The sequence below is a fragment of the Oncorhynchus mykiss genome, unplaced genomic scaffold, assembly GCF_013265735.2.
Source record: "Oncorhynchus mykiss isolate Arlee unplaced genomic scaffold, USDA_OmykA_1.1 un_scaffold_186, whole genome shotgun sequence".
NCBI lineage: Eukaryota > Metazoa > Chordata > Actinopteri > Salmoniformes > Salmonidae > Oncorhynchus > Oncorhynchus mykiss.
Window position 1 is genome coordinate 643,277 of NW_023493673.1, and position 22,232 is coordinate 665,508.

The 22,232-nt window shown below is 46.2% G+C and overlaps 1 protein-coding gene across 4 annotated transcripts in view; it reads left to right on the forward strand.

The window, feature by feature from the left end:
- Positions 1 to 22,232, forward strand: part of LOC110506972 (ubiquitin thioesterase ZRANB1) — a 68,671-nt gene that overhangs the window by 38,583 nt on the left and 7,856 nt on the right. For all 4 annotated transcript variants that reach the window (XM_036972617.1, XM_036972618.1, XM_036972615.1 and 1 more), the window contains exons 3-8: positions 5,784 to 5,971; positions 8,571 to 8,724; positions 10,361 to 10,432; positions 13,898 to 14,096; positions 17,271 to 17,391; positions 18,200 to 18,329. In XM_036972617.1, coding sequence (XP_036828512.1) covers positions 5,784 to 5,971; positions 8,571 to 8,724; positions 10,361 to 10,432; positions 13,898 to 14,096; positions 17,271 to 17,391; positions 18,200 to 18,329 — 864 coding nt within the window. The remainder of the gene's footprint in view (positions 1 to 5,783; positions 5,972 to 8,570; positions 8,725 to 10,360; positions 10,433 to 13,897; positions 14,097 to 17,270; positions 17,392 to 18,199; positions 18,330 to 22,232) is intronic.

The following is a 22,232-nucleotide window of genomic DNA, read 5'->3' on the forward strand; positions in this document are numbered from 1 at the left end:
GGGTGTAACCAATGACAATACTATTAGCCTGTTTGTCAACTGAATAGAGAGGGTGTAACCAATGACAATACTATTAGCCTGTTTGTCAACTGAATAGAGAGGGTGTAACCAATGACAATACTATTAGCCTGTTTGTCAACTGAATAGAGAGGGTATAACCAATGACAATACTATTAGCCTGTTTGTCAACTGAATAGAGAGGGTGTAACCAATGACAATACTATTAGCCTGTTTGTCAACTGAATAGAGAGGGTGTAACCAATGACAATACTATTAGCCTGTTTGTCAACTGAATAGAGAGGGTGTAACCAATGACAATACTATTAGCCTGTTTGTCAACTGAATAGAGAGGGTGTAACCAATGACAATACTATTAGCCTGTTTGTCAACTGAATAGAGAGGGTGTAACCAATGACAATACTATTAGCCTGTTTGTCAACTGACTAGAGAGGGTGTAACCAATGACAATACTATTAGCCTGTTTGTCAACTGAATAGAGAGGGTATAACCAATGACAATACTATTAGCCTGTTTGTCAACTGAATAGAGAGGGTGTAACCAATGACAATGCTATTAGCCTGTTTGTCAACTGAATAGAGAGGGTATAACCAATGACAATACTATTAGCCTGTTTGTCAACTGAATAGAGAGGGTGTAACCAATGACAATACTATTAGCCTGTTTGTCAACTGAATAGAGAGGGTGTAACCAATGACAATACTATTAGCCTGTTTGTCAACTGAATAGAGAGGGTATAACCAATGACAATACTATTAGCCTGTTTGTCAACTGAATAGAGAGGGTGTAACCAATGACAATACTATTAGCCTGTTTGTCAACTGAATAGAGAGGGTGTAACCAATGACAATACTATTAGCCTGTTTGTCAACTGAATAGAGAGGGTGTAACCAATGACAATACTATTAGCCTGTTTGTCAACTGAATAGAGAGGGTGTAACCAATGACAATACTATTAGCCTGTTTGTCAACTGAATAGAGAGGGTATAACCAATGACAATACTATTAGCCTGTTTGTCAACTGAATAGAGAGGGTGTAACCAATGACAATACTATTAGCCTGTTTGTCAACTGAATAGAGAGGGTGTAACCAATGACAATACTATTAGCCTGTTTGTCAACTGAATAGAGAGGGTATAACCAATGACAATACTATTAGCCTGTTTGTCAACTGAATAGAGAGGGTGTAACCAATGACAATACTATTAGCCTGTTTGTCAACTGAATAGAGAGGGTATAACCAATGACAATGCTATTAGCCTGTTTGTCAACTGAATAGAGAGGATGGGGGAAATAGGATTCACCATGGCACTGAGCGTGATACATTTATTCATACTGAACCGATGGGATGTACACGGTGAGGCGTGGCTTAACGTGACCACACCCCCGAGTAGGGTACACCCTTTACTCCCATGTTAAATCACCTATTTTACTCATAACCTGACAACGGCTGTAGTTTATTTAAAAACATTTTTTTTATCGTTCTATAAACATTTGGGATATGCTTGGTTGATTTTTTTTTACATACTTCAACGTCGTTCTAATCAACAAACTACATCCACACCTAAAAACACATTAGCTGTGTTTGAATACCCCACATTAACATACTGTATACCACTTACTTAATGAGTATATACTATTAGTTACTTTTTGTGGACTGTAAACGAACGCTATCCTTTCAGCTGAGCGTACTGGCGCTTCGCCTGTCTACCGGAAGTTGATGCTGTTGCTATGCAACCTCTCGCTAACTTGTTAGCATAAAACATTTCTAGCTAGACTTCGGGTGTGTTTGTAGATTCAATTTGGAGTGCCAGAGTGCGCTCTGGGCGTTCTTAAATTCAGGGCGTTGTCTGATCGGGGCATTCAGAGTGCACACTGGACGCTTTGGCCGAGGAGTAGGGTTGATCTGAGCGTCCTGACCTCACAACGGCCTTTCTTGACATTTCGACATGAAAATGGTCCAATTCACACACTTATCAAAAGAACATCCCTGGTCATCCCTACTACCTCTGATCTGGAGGACTCACTAAACAGATAACATCCCTGGTCATCCCTACTGCCTCTGATCTGGAGGACTCACTAAACAGAGAACATCCCTCGTCATCCCTACTGCCTCTGATCTGGAGGACTCACTAAACAGAGAACATCCCTGGTCATCCCTACAGCCTCTGATCTGGAGGACTCACTAAACAGAGAACATCCCTGGTCATCTCTACTGCCTCTGATCTGGAGGACTCACTAAACAGAGAACATCCCTGGTCGTCCCTACTGCCTCTGATCTGGAGGACTCACTAAACAGAGAACATCCCTGGTCGTCCCTACTGCCTCTGATCTGGAGGACTCACTAAACAGAGAACATCCCTGGTCATCCCTACTGCCTCTGATCTGGAGGACTCACTAAACAGAGAACATCCCTGGTCATCCCTACTGCCTCTGATCTGGAGGACTCACTAAACAGAGAACATCCCTGGTCCATCCCTACTGCCTCTGATCTGGAGGACTCACTAAACGGAGAACATCCCTGGTCATCCCTACTGCCTCTGATCTGGAGGACTCACTAAACAGAGAACATCCCTGGTCGTCCCTACTGCCTCTGATCTGGAGGACTCACTAAACAGAGAACATCCCTGGTCATCCCTACTGCCTCTGATCTGGAGGACTCACTAAACAGAGAACATCCCTGGTCCATCCCTACTGCCTCTGATCTGGAGGACTCACTAAACAGAGAACATCCCTGGTCCATCCCTACTGCCTCTGATCTGGAGGACTCACTAAACAGAGAACATCCCTGGTCCATCCCTACTGCCTCTGATCTGGAGGACTCACTAAACAGAGAACATCCCTGGTCATCCCTACTGCCTCTGATCTGGAGGACTCACTAAACAGAGAACATCCCTGGTCCATCCCTACTGCCTCTGATCTGGAGGACTCACTAAACAGAGAACATCCCTGGTCCATCCCTACTGCCTCTGATCTGGAGGACTCACTAAACAGAGAACATCCCTGGTCATCTCTACTGCCTCTGATCTGGAGGACTCACTAAACACCAATGCTTTGTTTGTAAATTATGTCTGAGTGTTGGAGTGTGGCCCCTTAAGTATATTTTAAACCAAATACTTTTTAGACTTTTACTTAAGTAGTGTTTTACTGGGTGACTTTCATTTTTACTTGAGTCATTTTCTATTAAGGTCTCTTTTTAATTTTACTCAAGTATGACGATTGAGTTCCTTTTCCACCCCTGCTGTCATATCAGAGTTATCTTCCTCCTCCTCCTCCTCTTCCTCCTTACTCAAATGAGATTAAGGATACCTCCCAAACGACTCCCTATATAGTGCACTACTCTTGACCAAAGCCCTATGGGGGGGACTAGGAACAGTAACCTACATAATGGCTTCATAAAGCCTACTAAACTACATAATGACTTACGACAAAAGCCCCACGGGGGACTAGGAACACTAACCTACTTAATGACTTCATAATGCATACTAACCTACATAATGGCTTCATAATGCATACTAACCTACATAATGGCTTCATAATGCCTACTAACCTACATAATGACTTCATAATGCATACTAACCTACATAATGGCTTCATAATGCCTACTAACCTACATAATGTCTTCATAATGCCTACTAACCTACATAATGGCTTCATAATGCCTTATAACCTACTTAATGACTTCATAATGCATACTAACCTACATAATGGCTTCATAATGCCTTATAGCCTACTTAATGACTTCATAATGCATACTAACCTACGTAAAGGTTTCATAATACATACAAACCTACATAATGTCTTCATAATGCCTTATAGCCTACTTAATGACTTCATAATGCATACTAACCTACGTAAAGGTTTCATAATACATACAAACCTACATAATGACTTCATAATGCCTTATAACCTACTTAATGACTTCATAATGCATACTAACCTACGTAAAGGTTTCATAATACATACAAACCTACATAATGTCTTCATAATGCCTTATAACCTACATAAAGGCTTCATAATGCATACTAACCTACCCAAAGCCCCGTGGGGGCTGTAGATGAATTGGCAGTGACTAGGAACAGCATGGAGCCCATTCAGTATGTGATGGATAATGATGTGGAGGTCATTTATTAATGAACACCACAGCCGGCCAATTACGTCTAGCGTTTTATAACCAGCTGTCTGTATGGGGACGCACCTCTGGAGCCGATCCGAGCTTTAATCCATTCAGATACGGTTGCAGAAGCAGGACATTTGGGATATGATATTTCAAATGGGAACGCTTCGACATCTGTCTGCAATGATATGAATGTTTGACGATTTTAAACTTTCCTTACAGACGGTATTTCAACATCAAGGGATATATATATATATTTTTTATTACCTAGGCTACACACAAAGCAAGGTAGTAGGACTATACCTCTTGACAATGTCCATGTATAATATCGGTTCTTTTAATGGTCACGTTAGACATCATATTTAAAATGGAAAGCTCATGTATCTGTCTGCAATGACGTGAATGTTGTTGATAGAAACTTGGTTCACGGGTCGGATGTACGTCAAAGTACATTGAGGGACGTTATCTAGGCTAAAGGCCTACCTACACAAAGCGAAGCAAGCATACAGGCCTCGACCTACAGTATATCTCTGAACAATGACCAGCCTGACTGTCCATTGCCAGCTCTACAGGCCTCGACCTACGGTATATCTCTGAACAATGACCAGCCTGACTGTCCACTGCCAGCTCTACAGGCCTCGACCTACGGTATATCTCTGAACAATGACCAGCCTGACTGTCCACTGCCAGCTCTACAGGCCTCGACCTACGGTATATCTCTGAACAATGACCAGCCTGACTGTCCACTGCCAGCTCTACAGGCCTCGACCTACGGTATATCTCCTAACAATGACCAGCCTGACTGTTCACTGCCAGCTCTACAGGCCTCGACCTACGGTATATCTCTTAACAATGACCAGCCTGACAGCTTGACTGTTCACTGCCAGCTCTAATATTTCCCTTTCTGTGGATGACAAGAGTAGGGAGAGATGACAGTCAGGATCTGACAGTAGAACAGTGTTTGTAGAAGCGAGGGAGGAACACAATGTCTGTACAGAATCTTTATTTATCTTGACAGTCTCACAGTGGCAGATACACAGTGTGTTGTGTTCAGTGAAGTCAGTGGATTTGTTTTTATGTTTTTTGTTTTTGTTTTAAACGTGTAAACTTTAGTACTATTTGTTGTTTTGTGTAGCCTTCTCCTGGCTGCACAATAAATTTCTCTGCAGAGACAAGTAAAGTTTCAATTTAATATAACTTGTTCCGGGGTCATCCCCAGTAATGAGTTCCTCCCTCCACTTTCCCTGTCCCTGTCTATCTGGCTACCTTTAGACAGGCAGCCCAATTCTGATCTTCTTTTGACCAATCACGTCAGCTCTTTTCAAAGCAAAACATACAGTGGGGCAAAAAAAGTATTTAGTCAGCCACCAATTGTGCAAGTTCTCCCACTTAAAAAGATGAGAGAGGCTTGTCATTTTTTTATCATAGGTACACTTCAAATATGACAGACAAAATGAGAAGAAAAAAATCCAGAAAATCACATTGTAGGATTTTTTATGAATTTATTTGCAAAAAAATATGTTTTTGCCCCACTGTATATATATATATATATTTTAAATCAGAATTCTGTCTAAATGTAGCCTAGGTGTCAGCTTATGATTTAAAAAATGTAGCCTAAATGGTAAAACACTAAATGTGTGTGCTGCAGGTGTGGTGGAGGGGAACATGGCTGCTGTCGAGGCCTACAAGGAGTCCGGCGGTGACATCGCCCGTCAGCTGACTTCAGACGAGGTCCGTCTCCTGAACCGTGCCACTGCCTTCAACGATGGCTTTACGCTAGTTCACCTGGCCATCCGCTTCCAGAGACAAGACATGTTGGCTATCCTTCTCACTGAGGTAAAGTTACATTTGTTTTTGAAATACATAAGAGTCAGGGTGAATGTCCAGATTCGAATCAATTTTGTCCCTCGCATGGACCGACTAGCTATTTGGAACAGTACCAATTATCAGAATGGCTCGAACGTAAAGTTCGAGTCAGGGAGACAAAGAATCCAGAAGGGGGAAAAACACAAAATGGCGTCTGACTCACAGTCAGACTTATCACAACTGTAATTCACATATAAGCAAGCAACTGTACTCATTCGTTTCCCGAATCAGACATCTTGAAATCCAACACAAGTTTCCTGAAACGTTTTTGCAAGTAGGACAGATTTATTATTATTTTTTACTAATCCAAGTACTCTTATATATATATATATTTTTTAAAGCAATGATGCTGATGCAACATATCAGATCGTTTAGCTTAAAATGTTGATCGAGTTTTATTTATTCATATTATAAGCTCAACAATACGCACGTGGCCCAAATCTTTCAAATTGCATTTAGCGGGGAAACATTGTTCTCTGAAGCGCACCGCATGTGTGAGCGGTTTCATGTGACAGAGATCAAAATATCTGTTAGAAATTAAGGAAGGGGAGATCTGAAGATGCTAGCATGGGTACAACTAGCTTAGAATATGAGAAACATTTTGGTTTGTATTTATTATGGATCTCCATTAGTTCCTGCCAAGGCAGCAGCTACTCTTCCTAGGGTTTATTATGGATCCCCATTAGTTCCTGTCAAGGCAGCAGCTACTCTTCCTGGGGTTTATTATGGATCCCCATTAGTTCCTGTCAAGGCAGCAGCTACTCTTCCTGGGGTTTATTATGGATCCCCATTACTTCCTGCCAAGGCAGCAGCTATTCTTCCTGGGGTTTATTATGGATCCCCATTAGTTCCTGCCAAGGCAGCAGCTACTCTTCCTGGGGTTTATTATGGATCCCCATTAGTTCCTGCCAAGGCAGCAGCTACTCTTCCTGGGGTTTATCATGGATCCCCATTAGTTCCTGCCAAGGCAGCAGCTACTCTTCCTGGGGTTTATTATGGATCCCCATAGCTACTCATCCCCACTACTCATCCCCATAGCTACTCATTATGGATCCCCCGCAGCTACTCATCCTGGGGTTTATTATGGATCCCCATTAGTTCCTGCCAAGGCAGCAGCTACTCTTCCTGGGGTTTATTATGGATCCCCATTAGTTCCTGCCAAGGCAGCAGCTACTCTTCCTGGGATTTATTATGGATCCCCATTACTTCCTGCCAAGGCAGCAGCTACTCTTCCTGGGGTTTATTATGGATCCCCATTAGTTCCTGCCAAGGCAGCAGCTACTCTTCCTGGGATTTATTATGGATCCCCATTACTTCCTGCCAAGGCAGCAGCTATTCTTCCTGGGGTTTATTATGGATCCCCATTAGTTCCTGCCAAGGCAGCAGCTACTCTTCCTGGGGTTTATTATGGATCCCCATTAGTTCCTGCCAAGGCAGCAGCTACTCTTCCTGGGGTTTATCATGGATCCCCATTAGTTCCTGCCAAGGCAGCAGCTACTCTTCCTGGGGTTTATTATGGATCCCCATAGCTACTCATCCCCACTACTCATCCCCATAGCTACTCATTATGGATCCCCCGCAGCTACTCATCCTGGGGTTTATTATGGATCCCCATTAGTTCCTGCCAAGGCAGCAGCTACTCTTCCTGGGGTTTATTATGGATCCCCATTAGTTCCTGCCAAAAGCAGCAGCTACTCATCCTGGGGTGTAGCAAAATTAATGCGGTTATACAATTTTAAAAACATTACAATACATTCACAACATATTTCTAAACGCATTAAGTGTTTGCCCTCAAGCCCCTACTCCACTACCACATATCTACAACACAAAACCCTTGTGTAAGTGTGTGCCCTCAAGCCCCTACTCTACTACCGCATATCTACAACACAAAACCCTTGTGTAAGTGTGTGCCCTCAAGCCCCTACTCTACTACCGCATATCTACAACACAAAACCCTTGTGTAAGTGTGTGCCCTCAAGCCCCTACTCTACTACCGCATATCTACAACACAAAACCCTTGTGTAAGTGTGTGCCCTCAAGCCCCTACCCTACTACCGCATATCAACAACACAAAACCCTTGTGTAAGTGTGTGCCCTCAAGCCCCTACTCTACTACCGCATATCTACAACACAAAACCCTTGTGTAAGTGTGTGCCCTCAAGCCCCTACTCTACTACCGCATATCTACAACACAAAACCCTTGTGTAAGTGTGTGCCCTCAAGCCCCTACTCTACTACCGCATATCTACAACACAAAACCCTTGTGTAAGTGTGTGCCCTCAAGCCCCTACCCTACTACCGCATATCTACAACACAAAACCCTTGTGTAAGTGTGTGTACAGTGGGGGTGTTCTTTAATGGAAGCCTCTCAACATAATCCAGGTAGAATCAGGAATTCCCCAGGGCAGCTGTCTAGGCCCCTTACCTTTTTCAATCTTTACTAATGACATGCCACTGGCTTTGAGTAATGACTCAACACTATACACTTCAGCCACTACAGCGACTGAAATGACTGAAATGAAAAGCTGTCTTGTCGTAATGAGTCTGTCCTCCCTCCATCCCCGTGCAGGTGTCCCAGCAGGCGGCTAAGTGTATCCCTGCCATGGTGTGTGGTGAGCTGACGGAACAGATCCGCAGGGAGATCGCTGCCTCTCTGCACCAACGTAAAGGAGACTTCAACTGTTACTTCCTCTCTGACCTGGTGACCTTCACACTGCCCGCAGGTGACCGACCTTCCCTGTCCTTACTGTACATCTTGCTGTTTGTCCTCAGTGTCCCTCAGGGATGATGAATTGATGGGTAACAAGCTAAATGTCCGAGGGAGATTTGTTCATCGTGATTAAAATTAGCAAAATGACTGAAATGTTTCATCCAATTTCAAGTTGTTCTGTATATAAAATACATTTAGGAAGTATGTTTAAGTGTATGAATTAACAATGTAGGTTATCCTTGTAGTACAGTAGCTAGTCTTAGTGAGGGTGAGAGAGACTGCATCCATCCTTGTAGAACAGTAGCTAGTCTTGGTGAGGGAGAGACTGTATCCAGTCTTGTAGAACAGTAGCTAGTCTTGGTGAGGGAGAGACTGTATCCAGTCTTGTAGAACAGTATCTAGTCTTAGTGAGGGAGAGAGAGACTGTATCCAGTCTTGTAGTACAGTAGCTAGTCTTAGTGAGGGAGAGAGAGACTGTATCCAGTCTTGTAGAACAGTAGCTAGTCTTAGTGAGGGAGAGAGAGACTGTATCCAGTCTTTTCCCGCCTGCATAATATCGTCATTGAGATTTCAGAGATGTGCACTTAACTGTACACACAGAACAGGCTAGTATTTCTGTGCAGGCAGAGCTTGGCTTCAGGCCATTACAGTGAGAGGTCTCTCTCTCTCTCTCGCTCTCTCTCGCTCTCTCTCGCTCTCTCTCTCTCTGTCTCTCTCTCTCTCTCGGTCTCTCTCTCTCTCTCTCTCTCTCTCTCTCTCTCTCTCTCTGTGTCTCTCTCTCTCTCTCTCTCTCTGTGTCTCTCTCTCTCTCTCTCTCTCTCTCTCTCTCTCTGTCTCCCCCCCCCCCTCCCCCCCCAGTGTATTCACTATTGAGCCAGAGAATGGTCACCAGTGTTCTCTTCTGTGTATGCCGTTAGCCGTGCAGCTACTGTGCCTTCAGAATGTATTCACACCCCCTTGATTTATTACACCTGTTGTTGTTACAGCCTGAATTCAGAATGGATTCACACCCCTTTGCTATAACACTCCAAATCGAGCTCGGGTTCTTCCATGCATGCGCATGTTCGTGTAGAACCTATACCGGGAAGTCCAAGGAACTCTCCGTAGATCCCCGAGATATGTGACGAGGCCTATATCTGGGGAAGGGTATAAAACAATTACTAGAGTCTTGAAAGTTTCCATCATTGGGAAATGGAAAACATATTGAACTACCCACACTCTGCCTAGAGCTGTCTGACCAAACTAAGCTACCGGGCAAGAACAGCATGTTTACTGTTCAGTCACCAATTGGCAAAATGTAGATAATTTTATGAAGGTTTTTTACAAGCATCTTTTCTCAGTGTTGTTTTCTGTGTTCACTATGACCGTTTTGATTTGTGGGGGGGTGTGGGGGGGAGGGGGGGGGGGGTGTTAGGCAGTCAATATAGGTAAATGTGAACAGGGGGAATTTTGTAATCTAGCTGATAATAATATTAGCTTTTTTTTAATTTTTAAGTCACCTAATTCCACTCCTCTCTCTCTCTCTCTCTCTCTCTCTCTCTCTCTCTCTCTCTCTCTCTCTCTCTCTCTCTCTCTCTCTCTCTCTCTCTCTCTCTCTCTCTCTCTCTCTCTCTCTCTCCCGCTCTCTCTCTCGTTGTGTGTTTCTGCAGACATCGAAGACCTGCCCACTGCAGTCCAGGAGAAGCTGTTTGACGAGGTGTTAGATCGAGATGTACAGAAAGGTAAAACGATCTCAGAGGATTCTTGATATCTCTGGATATTTTCTCAATACCTCCCATCCACCCCATGTCAGGGATGCGAACTGCATGTTGAATATTTACCATTAGAATCAAGTGTGTGTGTGTGCGTGTGTGTGTGTGTCTGTCAGTGTGTGTGTGTGTGTGTGTGTGTGTGTGTGTGTCTGTGTGTCTGTGTGTGTGTGTGTGTGTGTGTGTGTGGTTTGATCCTTTTGCGTCCGTCTCAGATGACCAGTTGTAAAGTGATGAAAGAGAGAAGCTCCTTTAAGAGCACACGCTGTTCCATGACAGTCAACTCTGTGCCAAATATACACTGAGTGTACAGAACATTAGGAACACCTTCCCAATATTGAGTTGCGCCCCTCAGAACAGCCTCAATTCATTGGGTCACGGACTCGACACAAAGTATTGAAAGCGTTCCACAGGGCTGCTGGAGGATGTTGACTCTAATGCGTCCCACTGTTGTGTCACGTTGGCTGGATGTCCTCACGTTGGCTGGATGTCCTCATGTTGGCTGGATGTCCTCACGTTGGCTGGATGTCCTCACGTTGGCTGGATGTCCTCACATTGGCTGGATGTCCTCATGTTGGCTGGATGTCCTCATGTTGGCTGGATGTCCTCACGTTGGCTGGATGTCCTCATGTTGGCTGGATGTCCTCACGTTGGCTGGATGTCCTCATGTTGGCTGGATGTCCTTTGGGTGGTGGACCGTTCTTGATTCACACAGGAAACTGTTGAGTGTGGAAAAACCCAGCAGCGTTGCAGTTCTTGACACAAACCGGTGCCCCTGGACCCTACTACCATACCCTGTTCAAAGGCACTTAAATCTTTAGTCTTGCTCATTCACCCTCTGAAGGACTCACATACACAATCCATGCCTCAATTGTCTCCAGTCTTATAAATCCTTCTTTAACCTGTCTCTGACCAGGTGGATCCAGGTGAAAGCTATGATCCCTTATTGATGTCACTTGTTAAATCCACTTCAATTCAATTTAAATCCACTCCTTCATCTACACTGATTGAAGTGGATTTAACAAGTGACATCAATAAGGGATCATAGCGTTCACCTGGATTCACCTGGTCAGTCTGTTATTGAAAGAGCAGGTGTTCCTAAAGTTTTGTGCACTCAGTGTATGTTAGGGGTGAATTTTGTGGGTGGTAATTCTGCGTCAGTCAGTCTTTCAGATGAGCAGGTAGAAAAGCGAAGAGTCCTCCTTTTAGGAGCCCAATCTGCTCCTCTCCTCAGCTAGCTATTTACCTCTCCTCAGCTAGCTAGTTATCTCACCGCCCTCTCCTCAGCTAGCTAGTTACCTCACCGCCCTCTCCTCAGCTAGCTAGTTACCTCACCGCCCTCTCCTCAGCTAGCTAGTTACCTCACCGTCCTCTCCTCTCCTCAGCTAGCTAGTTACCTCACCGCCCTCTCCCCAGCTAGCTAGTTACCTCACCGCCCTCTCACCAGCTAGCTAGTTACCTCACCACTCCCTCCTCTCACCAGCTAGCTAGTTACCTCACCGCCCTCTCCTCTCCTCAGCTAGCTAGTTACCTCACCGCCCTCTCCCCAGCTAGCTAGTTACCTCACCGCCCTCTCACCAGCTAGCTAGTTACCTCACCACTCCCTCCTCTCCCCAGCTAGCTAGTTACCTCACCGCCCTCTCCTCTCCTCAGCTAGCTAGTTACCTCACCGCCCTCTCCCCAGCTAGCTAGTTACCTCACCGCCCTCTCACCAGCTAGCTAGTTACCTCACCACTCCCTCCTCTCACCAGCTAGCTAGTTACCTCACCGCCCTCTCCTCTCCTCAGCTAGCTAGTTACCTCACCTCCCTCTCCTCTCACCAGCTAGCTAGTTACCTCACCGCCCTCTCCTCTCCTCAGCTAGCTAGTTACCTCACCGCCCTCTCCCCAGCTAGCTAGTTACCTCACCGCCCTCTCACCAGCTAGCTAGTTACCTCACCACTCCCTCCTCTCACCAGCTAGCTAGTTACCTCACCGCCCTCTCCTCTCCTCAGCTAGCTAGTTACCTCACCTCCCTCTCCTCTCACCAGCTAGCTAGTTACCTCACCGCCCTCTCACCAGCTAGCTAGTTACCTCACCACTCCCTCCTCTCACCAGCTAGCTAGTTACCTCACCGCCCTCTCCTCTCCTCAGCTAGCTAGTTACCTCACCGCCCTCTCCCCAGCTAGCTAGTTACCTCACCGCCCTCTCACCAGCTAGCTAGTTACCTCACCACTCCCTCCTCTCCCCAGCTAGCTAGTTACCTCACCGCCCTCTCCTCTCCTCAGCTAGCTAGTTACCTCACCGCCCTCTCCCCAGCTAGCTAGTTACCTCACCGCCCTCTCACCAGCTAGCTAGTTACCTCACCACTCCCTCCTCTCACCAGCTAGCTAGTTACCTCACCGCCCTCTCCTCTCCTCAGCTAGCTAGTTACCTCACCTCCCTCTCCTCTCACCAGCTAGCTAGTTACCTCACCGCCCTCTCCTCTCCTCAGCTAGCTAGTTACCTCACCGCCCTCTCCCCAGCTAGCTAGTTACCTCACCGCCCTCTCACCAGCTAGCTAGTTACCTCACCACTCCCTCCTCTCACCAGCTAGCTAGTTACCTCACCGCCCTCTCCTCTCCTCAGCTAGCTAGTTACCTCACCTCCCTCTCCTCTCACCAGCTAGCTAGTTACCTCACCGCCCTCTCCTCAGCTAGCTAGTTACCTCACCTCCCTCTCCTCTCAGCAGCTAGCTAGTTACCTCACCGCCCTCTCCTCTCCCCAGCTAGCTAGTTACCTCACCGCCCTCTCCTCTCCCCAGCTAGCTAGTTACCTCACCTCCCTCTCCTCTCCCCAGCTAGCTAGTTACCATCAGGGTTAACTACACAGACGTTTCAGCTCTACATCCTTATTGAGTGTTCACTTACTCCAATGATTCTCCCAGGTGTGTCTAGGTCTCGGAGGTGTCTTGTGACCTATTTCAGCTAGTAGTGTAATTGGGTTACATGGGAGAAATAGGATGCTCCAGTTGGTTGTTGCAGGGCCAAGGGGAGACGAGGGAAGAATTACGTAATTGAGTTGCTGTGTCCTCTCTCTCTAAATGGCTAACAATGTATGTGTCCTCTCTGTGTCTGTGTGTGTCCTTTCTCTCTCTCTCTTTGTGTGTGTGTGTGTGTGTGTCTGTGTGTGTCTTTTCTCTCTCTCTCTTTGTGTGTGTGTGTGTGTGTGTGTGTCTGTGTGTGTCTTTTCTCTCTCTCCCTTTGTGAGTGTGTGTGTGTGTGTCTGTGTGTGTCTTTTCTCTCTCTCTCTTTGTGTGTGTGTGTGTGTCCTTTCTCTCTGTCTGTGTGTGTGTGTGTGTGTGTGTGTGTGTGTGTGTGTGTGTGTGTGTGTGTGTGTGTGTGTGTGTGTGTGTGTGTGTGTGTGTGTGTGTGTGTGTGTGTGTGTGTGTGTGTGTGTGTGTGTGTGTGTGTCTCTACAGAGCTAGAGGAGGAGTCTCCCATCATCAACTGGTCCTTGGAGCTGGGTACCAGGCTGGACAGCAGACTGTATGCCCTGTGGAACCGTACACAGGGAGACTGCCTGTTAGACTCAGTACTGCAGGCTACCTGGGGGATATATGACAAGGACTCAGTCCTCCGCAAGACCCTCCATGACAGCCTGCATGACTGCTCTCACTGGTAAGAAACACACACACACACACACACAAACACACACACACACACACACACACACACACACACACACACACTGTCCCCTGCAAAGATTTACAGGACAGACTGCACGACTGCGCTCCCTGTTGAGAATCACACACACTGTGGCCAGCTCTGGCCCCCCCTATCCACACACTGTGGCTGGGCTCTGGCCCCCTATCCACACACTGTGGCCGGCTCTGGCCCCCCCCATCCACACACTGTGGCTGGGCTCTGGCCCCCCCTATCCACACACTGTGGCTGGGCTCTGGCCCCGTCTCCACACACTGTGGCTGGGCTCTGGCCCCATATCCACACACTGGCTGGGCTCTGGCCCCCTATCCACACACTGTGGCTGGGCTCTGGCCCCCGTCTCCACACACTGTGGCCAATACAATATACCTTTATTGTTCATATGTTACAGTGACCCCCCCCCCCCCTCAATATTTCGATTCGAAGTTCCAAACATACGGCTCGCTACATGTCTACTACAGAGAGACAGGGAGCAGGAGAACATGAGTTCTGATCAGTCAGGGAAGTTAAAGAGCTGAAAGCACGTTGGCTCACTATTCTAAACGAAGATGGAAAACAAGCTACAGATGGAAACATGTCTGGAATTTAGCTGGTTCTTTGGGTTGTATTGGATCCCTGGTAGGCTGTTACATTGGGTTGTATTGGATCCCTGGTAGGCTGTTACATTGGGTTGTATTGGATCCCTGGTAGGCTGTTACATCTGTAGGAGATGAGATGATGGCTACTGCTGTATTGGATCCCTGGTAGGCTGTTACATTGGGTTGTATTGGATCCCTGGTAGGCTGTTACATTGGGTTGTATTGGATCCCTGGTAGGTTGTTACATTGGGTTGTATTGGATCCCTGGTAGGCAGTTACATCTGTAGGAGATGAGATGATGGCTACTGCTGTATCGCTGGTTCTTTGGGTTGTATTGGATCCCTGGTAGGCTGTTACATCCGTAGGAGATGAGATGATGGCTACTGCTGTATCGCTGTGGTTCTTTGGGTTGTATTGGATCCCTGGCAGGCAAAGCTAATGAGATGTTTGTTCTGTGTTCCAGGTTCTACACACGGTGGAAGGAGTGGGAGTCGTGGTATTGAGGTGTTTGTTCTGTGTTCCAGGTTCTACACACGGTGGAAGGAGTGGGAGTCGTGGTATTGAGATGTTTGTTCTGTGTTCCAGGTTCTACACACGGTGGGAGTCGTGGTATTGAGATGTTTGTTCTGTGTTCCAGGTTCTACACACGGTGGAAGGAGTGGGAGTCGTGGTATTGAGATGTTTGTTCTGTGTTCCAGGTTCTACACACGGTGGGAGTCGTGGTATTGAGATGTTTGTTCTGTGTTCCAGGTTCTACACACGGTGGAAGGAGTGGGAGTCGTGGTATTGAGATGTTTGTTCTGTGTTCCAGGTTCTACACATGGTGGAAGGAGTGGGAGTCGTGGTATTGAGGTGTTTGTTCTGTGTTCCAGGTTCTACACACGGTGGAAGGAGTGGTATTGAGGTGTTTGTTCTGTGTTCCAGGTTCTACACACGGTGGAAGGAGTGGTATTGAGGTGTTTGTTCTGTGTTCCAGGTTCTACACACGGTGGGAGTCGTGGTATTGAGATGTTTGTTCTGTGTTCCAGGTTCTACACATGGTGGAAGGAGTGGGAGTCGTGGTATTGAGATGTTTGTTCTGTGTTCCAGGTTCTACACACGGTGGAAGGAGTGGGAGTCGTGGTATTGAGATGTTTGTTCTGTGTTCCAGGTTCTACACACGGTGGAAGGAGTGGGAGTCGTGGTATTGAGATGTTTGTTCTGTGTTCCAGGTTCTACACATGGTGGAAGGAGTGGGAGTCGTGGTATTGAGATGTTTGTTCTGTGTTCCAGGTTCTACACACGGTGGAAGGAGTGGGAGTCGTGGTATTGAGATGTTTGTTCTGTGTTCCAGGTTCTACACACGGTGGAAGGAGTGGGAGTCGTGGTATTGAGATGTTTGTTCTGTGTTCCAGGTTCTACACATGGTGGAAGGAGTGGGAGTCGTGGTATTGAGATGTTTGTTCTGTGTTCCAGGTTCTACACACGGTGGAAGGAGTGGGAGTCGTGGTATTGAGATGTTTGTTCTGTGTTCCAGGTTCTACACACGGTGGAAGGAGTGGGAGTCGTGGTATTGAGGTGTTTGTTCTGTGTTCCAGGTTCTACACACGGTGGGAGTCGTGGTATTGAGGTGTTTGTTCTGTGTTCCAGGTTCTACACACGGTGGAAGGAGTGGGAGTCGTGGTATTGAGATGTTTGTTCTGTGTTCCAGGTTCTACACACGGTGGGAGTCGTGGTATTGAGATGTTTGTTCTGTGTTCCAGGTTCTACACACGGTGGAAGGAGTGGGAGTCGTGGTATTGAGATGTTTGTTCTGTGTTCCAGGTTCTACACATGGTGGAAGGAGTGGGAGTCGTGGTATTGAGGTGTTTGTTCTGTGTTCCAGGTTCTACACACGGTGGAAGGAGTGGTATTGAGGTGTTTGTTCTGTGTTCCAGGTTCTACACACGGTGGAAGGAGTGGTATTGAGGTGTTTGTTCTGTGTTCCAGGTTCTACACACGGTGGGAGTCGTGGTATTGAGATGTTTGTTCTGTGTTCCAGGTTCTACACATGGTGGAAGGAGTGGGAGTCGTGGTATTGAGATGTTTGTTCTGTGTTCCAGGTTCTACACACGGTGGAAGGAGTGGGAGTCGTGGTATTGAGATGTTTGTTCTGTGTTCCAGGTTCTACACACGGTGGAAGGAGTGGGAGTCGTGGTATTGAGATGTTTGTTCTGTGTTCCAGGTTCTACACATGGTGGAAGGAGTGGGAGTCGTGGTATTGAGATGTTTGTTCTGTGTTCCAGGTTCTACACACGGTGGAAGGAGTGGGAGTCGTGGTATTGAGATGTTTGTTCTGTGTTCCAGGTTCTACACACGGTGGGAGTCGTGGTATTGAGATGTTTGTTCTGTGTTCCAGGTTCTACACACGGTGGAAGGAGTGGGAGTCGTGGTATTGAGGTGTTTGTTCTGTGTTCCAGGTTCTACACACGGTGGAAGGAGTGGGAGTCGTGGTATTGAGATGTTTGTTCTGTGTTCCAGGTTCTACACACGGTGGGAGTCGTGGTATTGAGATGTTTGGTCTGTGTTCCAGGTTCTACACACGGTGGAAGGAGTGGGAGTCGTGGTATTCTCAGAGCTTTGGTCTCCACTTCTCCCTCCGAGAAGAACAGTGGCAGGAGGACTGGGCCTTCATACTCTCTCTGGCCAGCCAGGTAACTAACTAACTAACAACTAACTAACTAACACACACACAGACAGACAGACAGACAGACAGACAGACAGACACAGACTGACTCATAGACAGACAGACAGACAGACTCACACACACACACACTCACACACACTCACACTCACACACACTCACACTCACACACACACACACACACACACACACACACACACAGACCAGCCTTTCTATCCCCTGTGTTATAAAATGCAATATTATTATTGGAGGTACTTGGTTTATCTGATCAGAGTTATACAATATGCAGCTGTCACTATCATGACCAAATCACGTGAAAGCACCTCAAATGGATTGAAATGCTAATGGCAGTCCAGTGACTTGAATGGGATTTGTGCCACCAATGCTAAAAACATTAGCATGTGTGAAAAGTGCCATGGAAACTAAAGCGCAGCACGGATTGCTGTCGTACCTTGTCCATGGACTGCTGACAGGATGAGGAAACCAGTGTAATTTGGGTAGACTATCCCTTTAAGCCTTCCATTGTGAGGAGACTGTAGTACTGTAGTACATTGAATATCTCCTAATCGCCAATCTCATGCCTGTCTGCCTGTTTGCCTGTCTGTCTCTGCCTGCCTGTCTGTCTGCCTGCCTGTCTACCTGTCTGCCTGCCTGTCTGCCTGTTTTCCTGTCTGTTTTTCTGTCTACCTGTCTACCTGTCTGTCTGTCTGTCTGTCTGTCTGTCTGTCTGTCTGTCTGTCTGCCTGCCTGTCTGTCTGTTTGTCTGCCTGCCTGTCTGTCTGCCTGCCTGTTTTCCTGTCTGGCTGTCTTCCCCACAGCCTGGTGCCAGCCTGGAACAGACTCACATCTTTGTTCTAGCACACATTCTTCGTCGACCAATCATCGTGTACGGAGTGAAGTATTACAAGAGTTTCCGTGGAGAGACGTTAGGCTACACTCGTTTCCAAGGTGAGTGGAGAAAACGTTAGGCTACACTCGTTTCCAAGGTGAGTGGAGAGACGTTAGGCTACACTCGTTTCCAAGGTGAGTGGAGAAAACGTTAGGCTACACTCGTTTCCAAGGTGAGTGGAGACACGTTAGGCTACACTCGTTTCCAAGGTGAGTGGAGAGACGTTAGGCTACACTCGTTTCCAAGGTGAGTGGAGAAAACGTTAGGCTACACTCGTTTCCAAGGTGAGTGGAGAGACGTTAGGCTACACTCGTTTCCAAGGTGAGTGGAGAGACGTTAGGCTACGCTCGTTTCCAAGGTGAGTGGAGAAAACGTTAGGCTACACTCGTTTCCAAGGTGAGTGGAGAAACGTTAGGCTACACTCGTTTCCAAGGTGAGTGGAGAAAACGTTAGGCTACACTCGTTTCCAAGGTGAGTGGAGAGACGTTAGGCTACACTCGTTTCCAAGGTGAGTGTATAAACGTTAGGCTACACTCGTTTCCAAGGTGAGTGGAGAGACGTTAGGCTACACTCGTTTCCAAGGTGAGTGGAGAGACGTTAGGCTACACTCGTTTCCAAGGTGAGTGGAGAGACGTTAGGCTACGCTCGTTTCCAAGGTGAGTGTATAAACGTTAGGCTACACTCGTTTCCAAGGTGAGTGTATAAACGTTAGGCTACACTCGTTTCCAAGGTGAGTGGAGAGACGTTAGGCTACGCTCGTTTCCAAGGTGAGTGTATAAACGTTAGGCTACACTCGTTTCCAAGGTGAGTGGAGAGACGTTAGGCTACACTCGTTTCCAAGGTGAGTGTATAAACGTTAGGCTACACTCGTTTCCAAGGTGAGTGGAGAAACGTTAGGCTACACTCGTTTCCAAGGTGAGTGGAGAGACGTTAGGCTACACTCGTTTCCAAGGTGAGTGGAGAAAACGTTAGGCTACACTCGTTTCCAAGGTGAGTGGAGAGACGTTAGGCTACACTCGTTTCCAAGGTGAGTGGAGAGACGTTAGGCTACACTCGTTTCCAAGGTGAGTGGAGAAAACGTTAGGCTACACTCGTTTCCAAGGTGAGTGGAACGGCAGAATTATTATCTCGGGAGTCTATTGTGATAATAGGCAGGTTTAACGAGGACCCAAACACTTTAGTCTTCCAAACATAATGGGCAGCTGCGTAACGGGTTCTAGCTATAACTCACATCTATATAAGTAGACCAGTCAGTCTGACCCCAGACCTGTAGAGAGAGAGATAGAGACTAATGGGCAGCTAGGTAACGGTTCTAGCTATAACTCACATCTATATAAGTAGACCAGTCAGTCTGACCCCAGACCTGTAGAGAGAGAGATAGAGACTAATGGGCAGCTAGGTAACGGTTCTAGCTATAACTCACATCTATGTAAGTAGACCAGTCAGTCTGACCCCAGACCTGTAGAGAGAGAGATAGAGACTAATGGGCAGCTAGGTAACGGTTCTAGCTATAACTCACATCTATATAAGTAGACCAGTCAGTCTGACCCCAGACCTGTAGAGAGAGAGAGAGAGACTAATGGGCAGCTGCGTAACGGGTTCCATCTATAACTCACATCTATATAAGTAGACCAGTCAGTCTGACCCCAGACCTGTAGAGATAGAGAGATAGAGACACACACTTCATGTCATTATCGAGTGGGTGGCAGGATTTTAACAACCTGGACCCTGCATGTGAAATAGTGTGTTGTTATTAGACCAGAGGAAGCTGTAGATAGAGACTGTGTGTTATTAGACCAGAGGAAGCTGTAGTTAGAGACTGTGTGTTATTAGACCAGAGGAAGCTGTAGATAGAGACTGTGTGTTATTAGACCAGAGGAAGCTGTAGATAGAGACTGTGTGTTATTAGACCAGAGGAAGCTGTAGATAGAGACTGTGTGTTATTAGACCAGAGGAAGCTGTAGATAGAGACTGTGTGTTATTAGACCAGAGGAAGCTGTAGATAGAGACTGTGTGTTATTAGACCAGAGGAAGCTGTAGATAGAGACTGTGTGTTATCAGACCAGAGGAGGCTGTAGATAGAGACTGTGTGTTATTAGACCAGAGGAAGCTGTAGATAGAGACTGTGTGTTATTAGACCAGAGGAAGCTGTAGATAGAGACTGTGTGTTATTAGACCAGAGGAAGCTGTAGATAGAGACTGTGTGTTGTTATTAGACCAGAAGAAGCTGTAGATAGAGACTGTGTGTTGTTATCAGACCAGAGGAAGCTGTAGATAGAGACTGTGTGTTATCAGACCGGAGGAAGCTGTAGATAGAGACTGTGTGTTATTAGACCGGAGGAAGCTGTAGATAGAGACTGTGTGTGTTGTTATTAGACCAGAGGAAGCTGTAGATAGAGACTGTGTGTTATTAGACCAGAGGAAGCTGTAGATAGAGACTGTGTGTTATTAGACCGGAGGAAGCTGTAGATAGAGACTGTGTGTTATTAGACCAGAGGAAGCTGTAGATAGAGACTGTGTGTTATTAGACCAGAGGAAGCTGTAGATAGAGACTGTGTGTTATTAGACCAGAGGAAGCTGTAGATAGAGACTGTGTGTTGTTATTAGACCAGAAGAAGCTGTAGATAGAGACTGTGTGTTGTTATCAGACCAGAGGAAGCTGTAGATAGAGACTGTGTGTTATTAGACCAGAGGAAGCTGTAGATAGAGACTGTGTGTTATTAGACCGGAGGAAGCTGTAGATAGAGACTGTGTGTTATTAGACCAGAGGAAGCTGTAGATAGAGACTCTGTTATCAGACCAGAGGAAGCTGTAGATAGAGACTGTGTGTTATTAGACCAGAGGAAGCTGTAGATAGAGACTGTGTGTTATTAGACCAGAGGAAGCTATAGATAGAGACTGTGTGTTATCAGACCGGAGGAAGCTGTAGATAGAGACTGTGTGTTATTAGACCAGAGGAAGCTGTAGATAGAGACTGTGTGTTATTAGACCAGAGGAAGCTATAGATAGAGACTGTGTGTTATCAGACCGGAGGAAGCTGTAGATAGAGACTGTGTGTTATTAGACCGGAGGAAGCTGTAGATAGAGACTGTGTGTTATTAGACCAGAGGAAGCTGTAGATAGAGACTGTGTGTTATTAGACCGGAGGAAGCTGTAGATAGAGACTGTGTGTTATTAGACCAGAGGAAGCTGTAGATAGAGACTGTGTGTTATCAGACCGGAGGAAGCTGTAGATAGAGACTGTGTGTTATTAGACCGGAGGAAGCTGTAGATAGAGACTGTGTGTGTTGTTATTAGACCAGAGGAAGCTGTAGATAGAGACTGTGTATTGTTATTAGACCAGAGGAAGCTGTAGATAGAGACTGTGTGTGTTGTTATTAGACCAGAGGAAGCTGTAGATAGAGACATTGTGTTATTAGACCAGAGGAAGCTGTAGATAGAGACTGTGTGTTATTAGACCAGAGGAAGCTGTAGATAGAGACTGTGTGTGTTGTTATCAGACCAGAGGAAGCTGTAGATAGAGACTGTGTGTTATTAGACCAGAGGAAGCTGTAGATAGAGACTGTGTGTGTTGTTATCAGACCAGAGGAAGCTGTAGATAGAGACTGTGTTGTTATTAGACCAGAGGAAGCTGTAGATAGAGACTGTGTGTTGTTATCAGACCAGAGGAAGCTGTAGATAGAGACTGTGTGTTATTAGACCAGAGGAAGCTGTAGATAGAGACTGTGTGTGTTGTTATCAGACCAGAGGAAGCTGTAGATAGAGACTGTGTGTTATTAGACCAGAGGAAGCTGTAGATAGAGACTGTGTGTGTTGTTATCAGACCAGAGGAAGCTGTAGATAGAGACTGTGTTGTTATTAGACCAGAGGAAGCTGTATCATGAGGTGTGTGTGTGTCTCTGTCTCTGTCTAAACTGAGCCTACATATGAAACCTTATAGGAACAACATATTAGCCCATAGC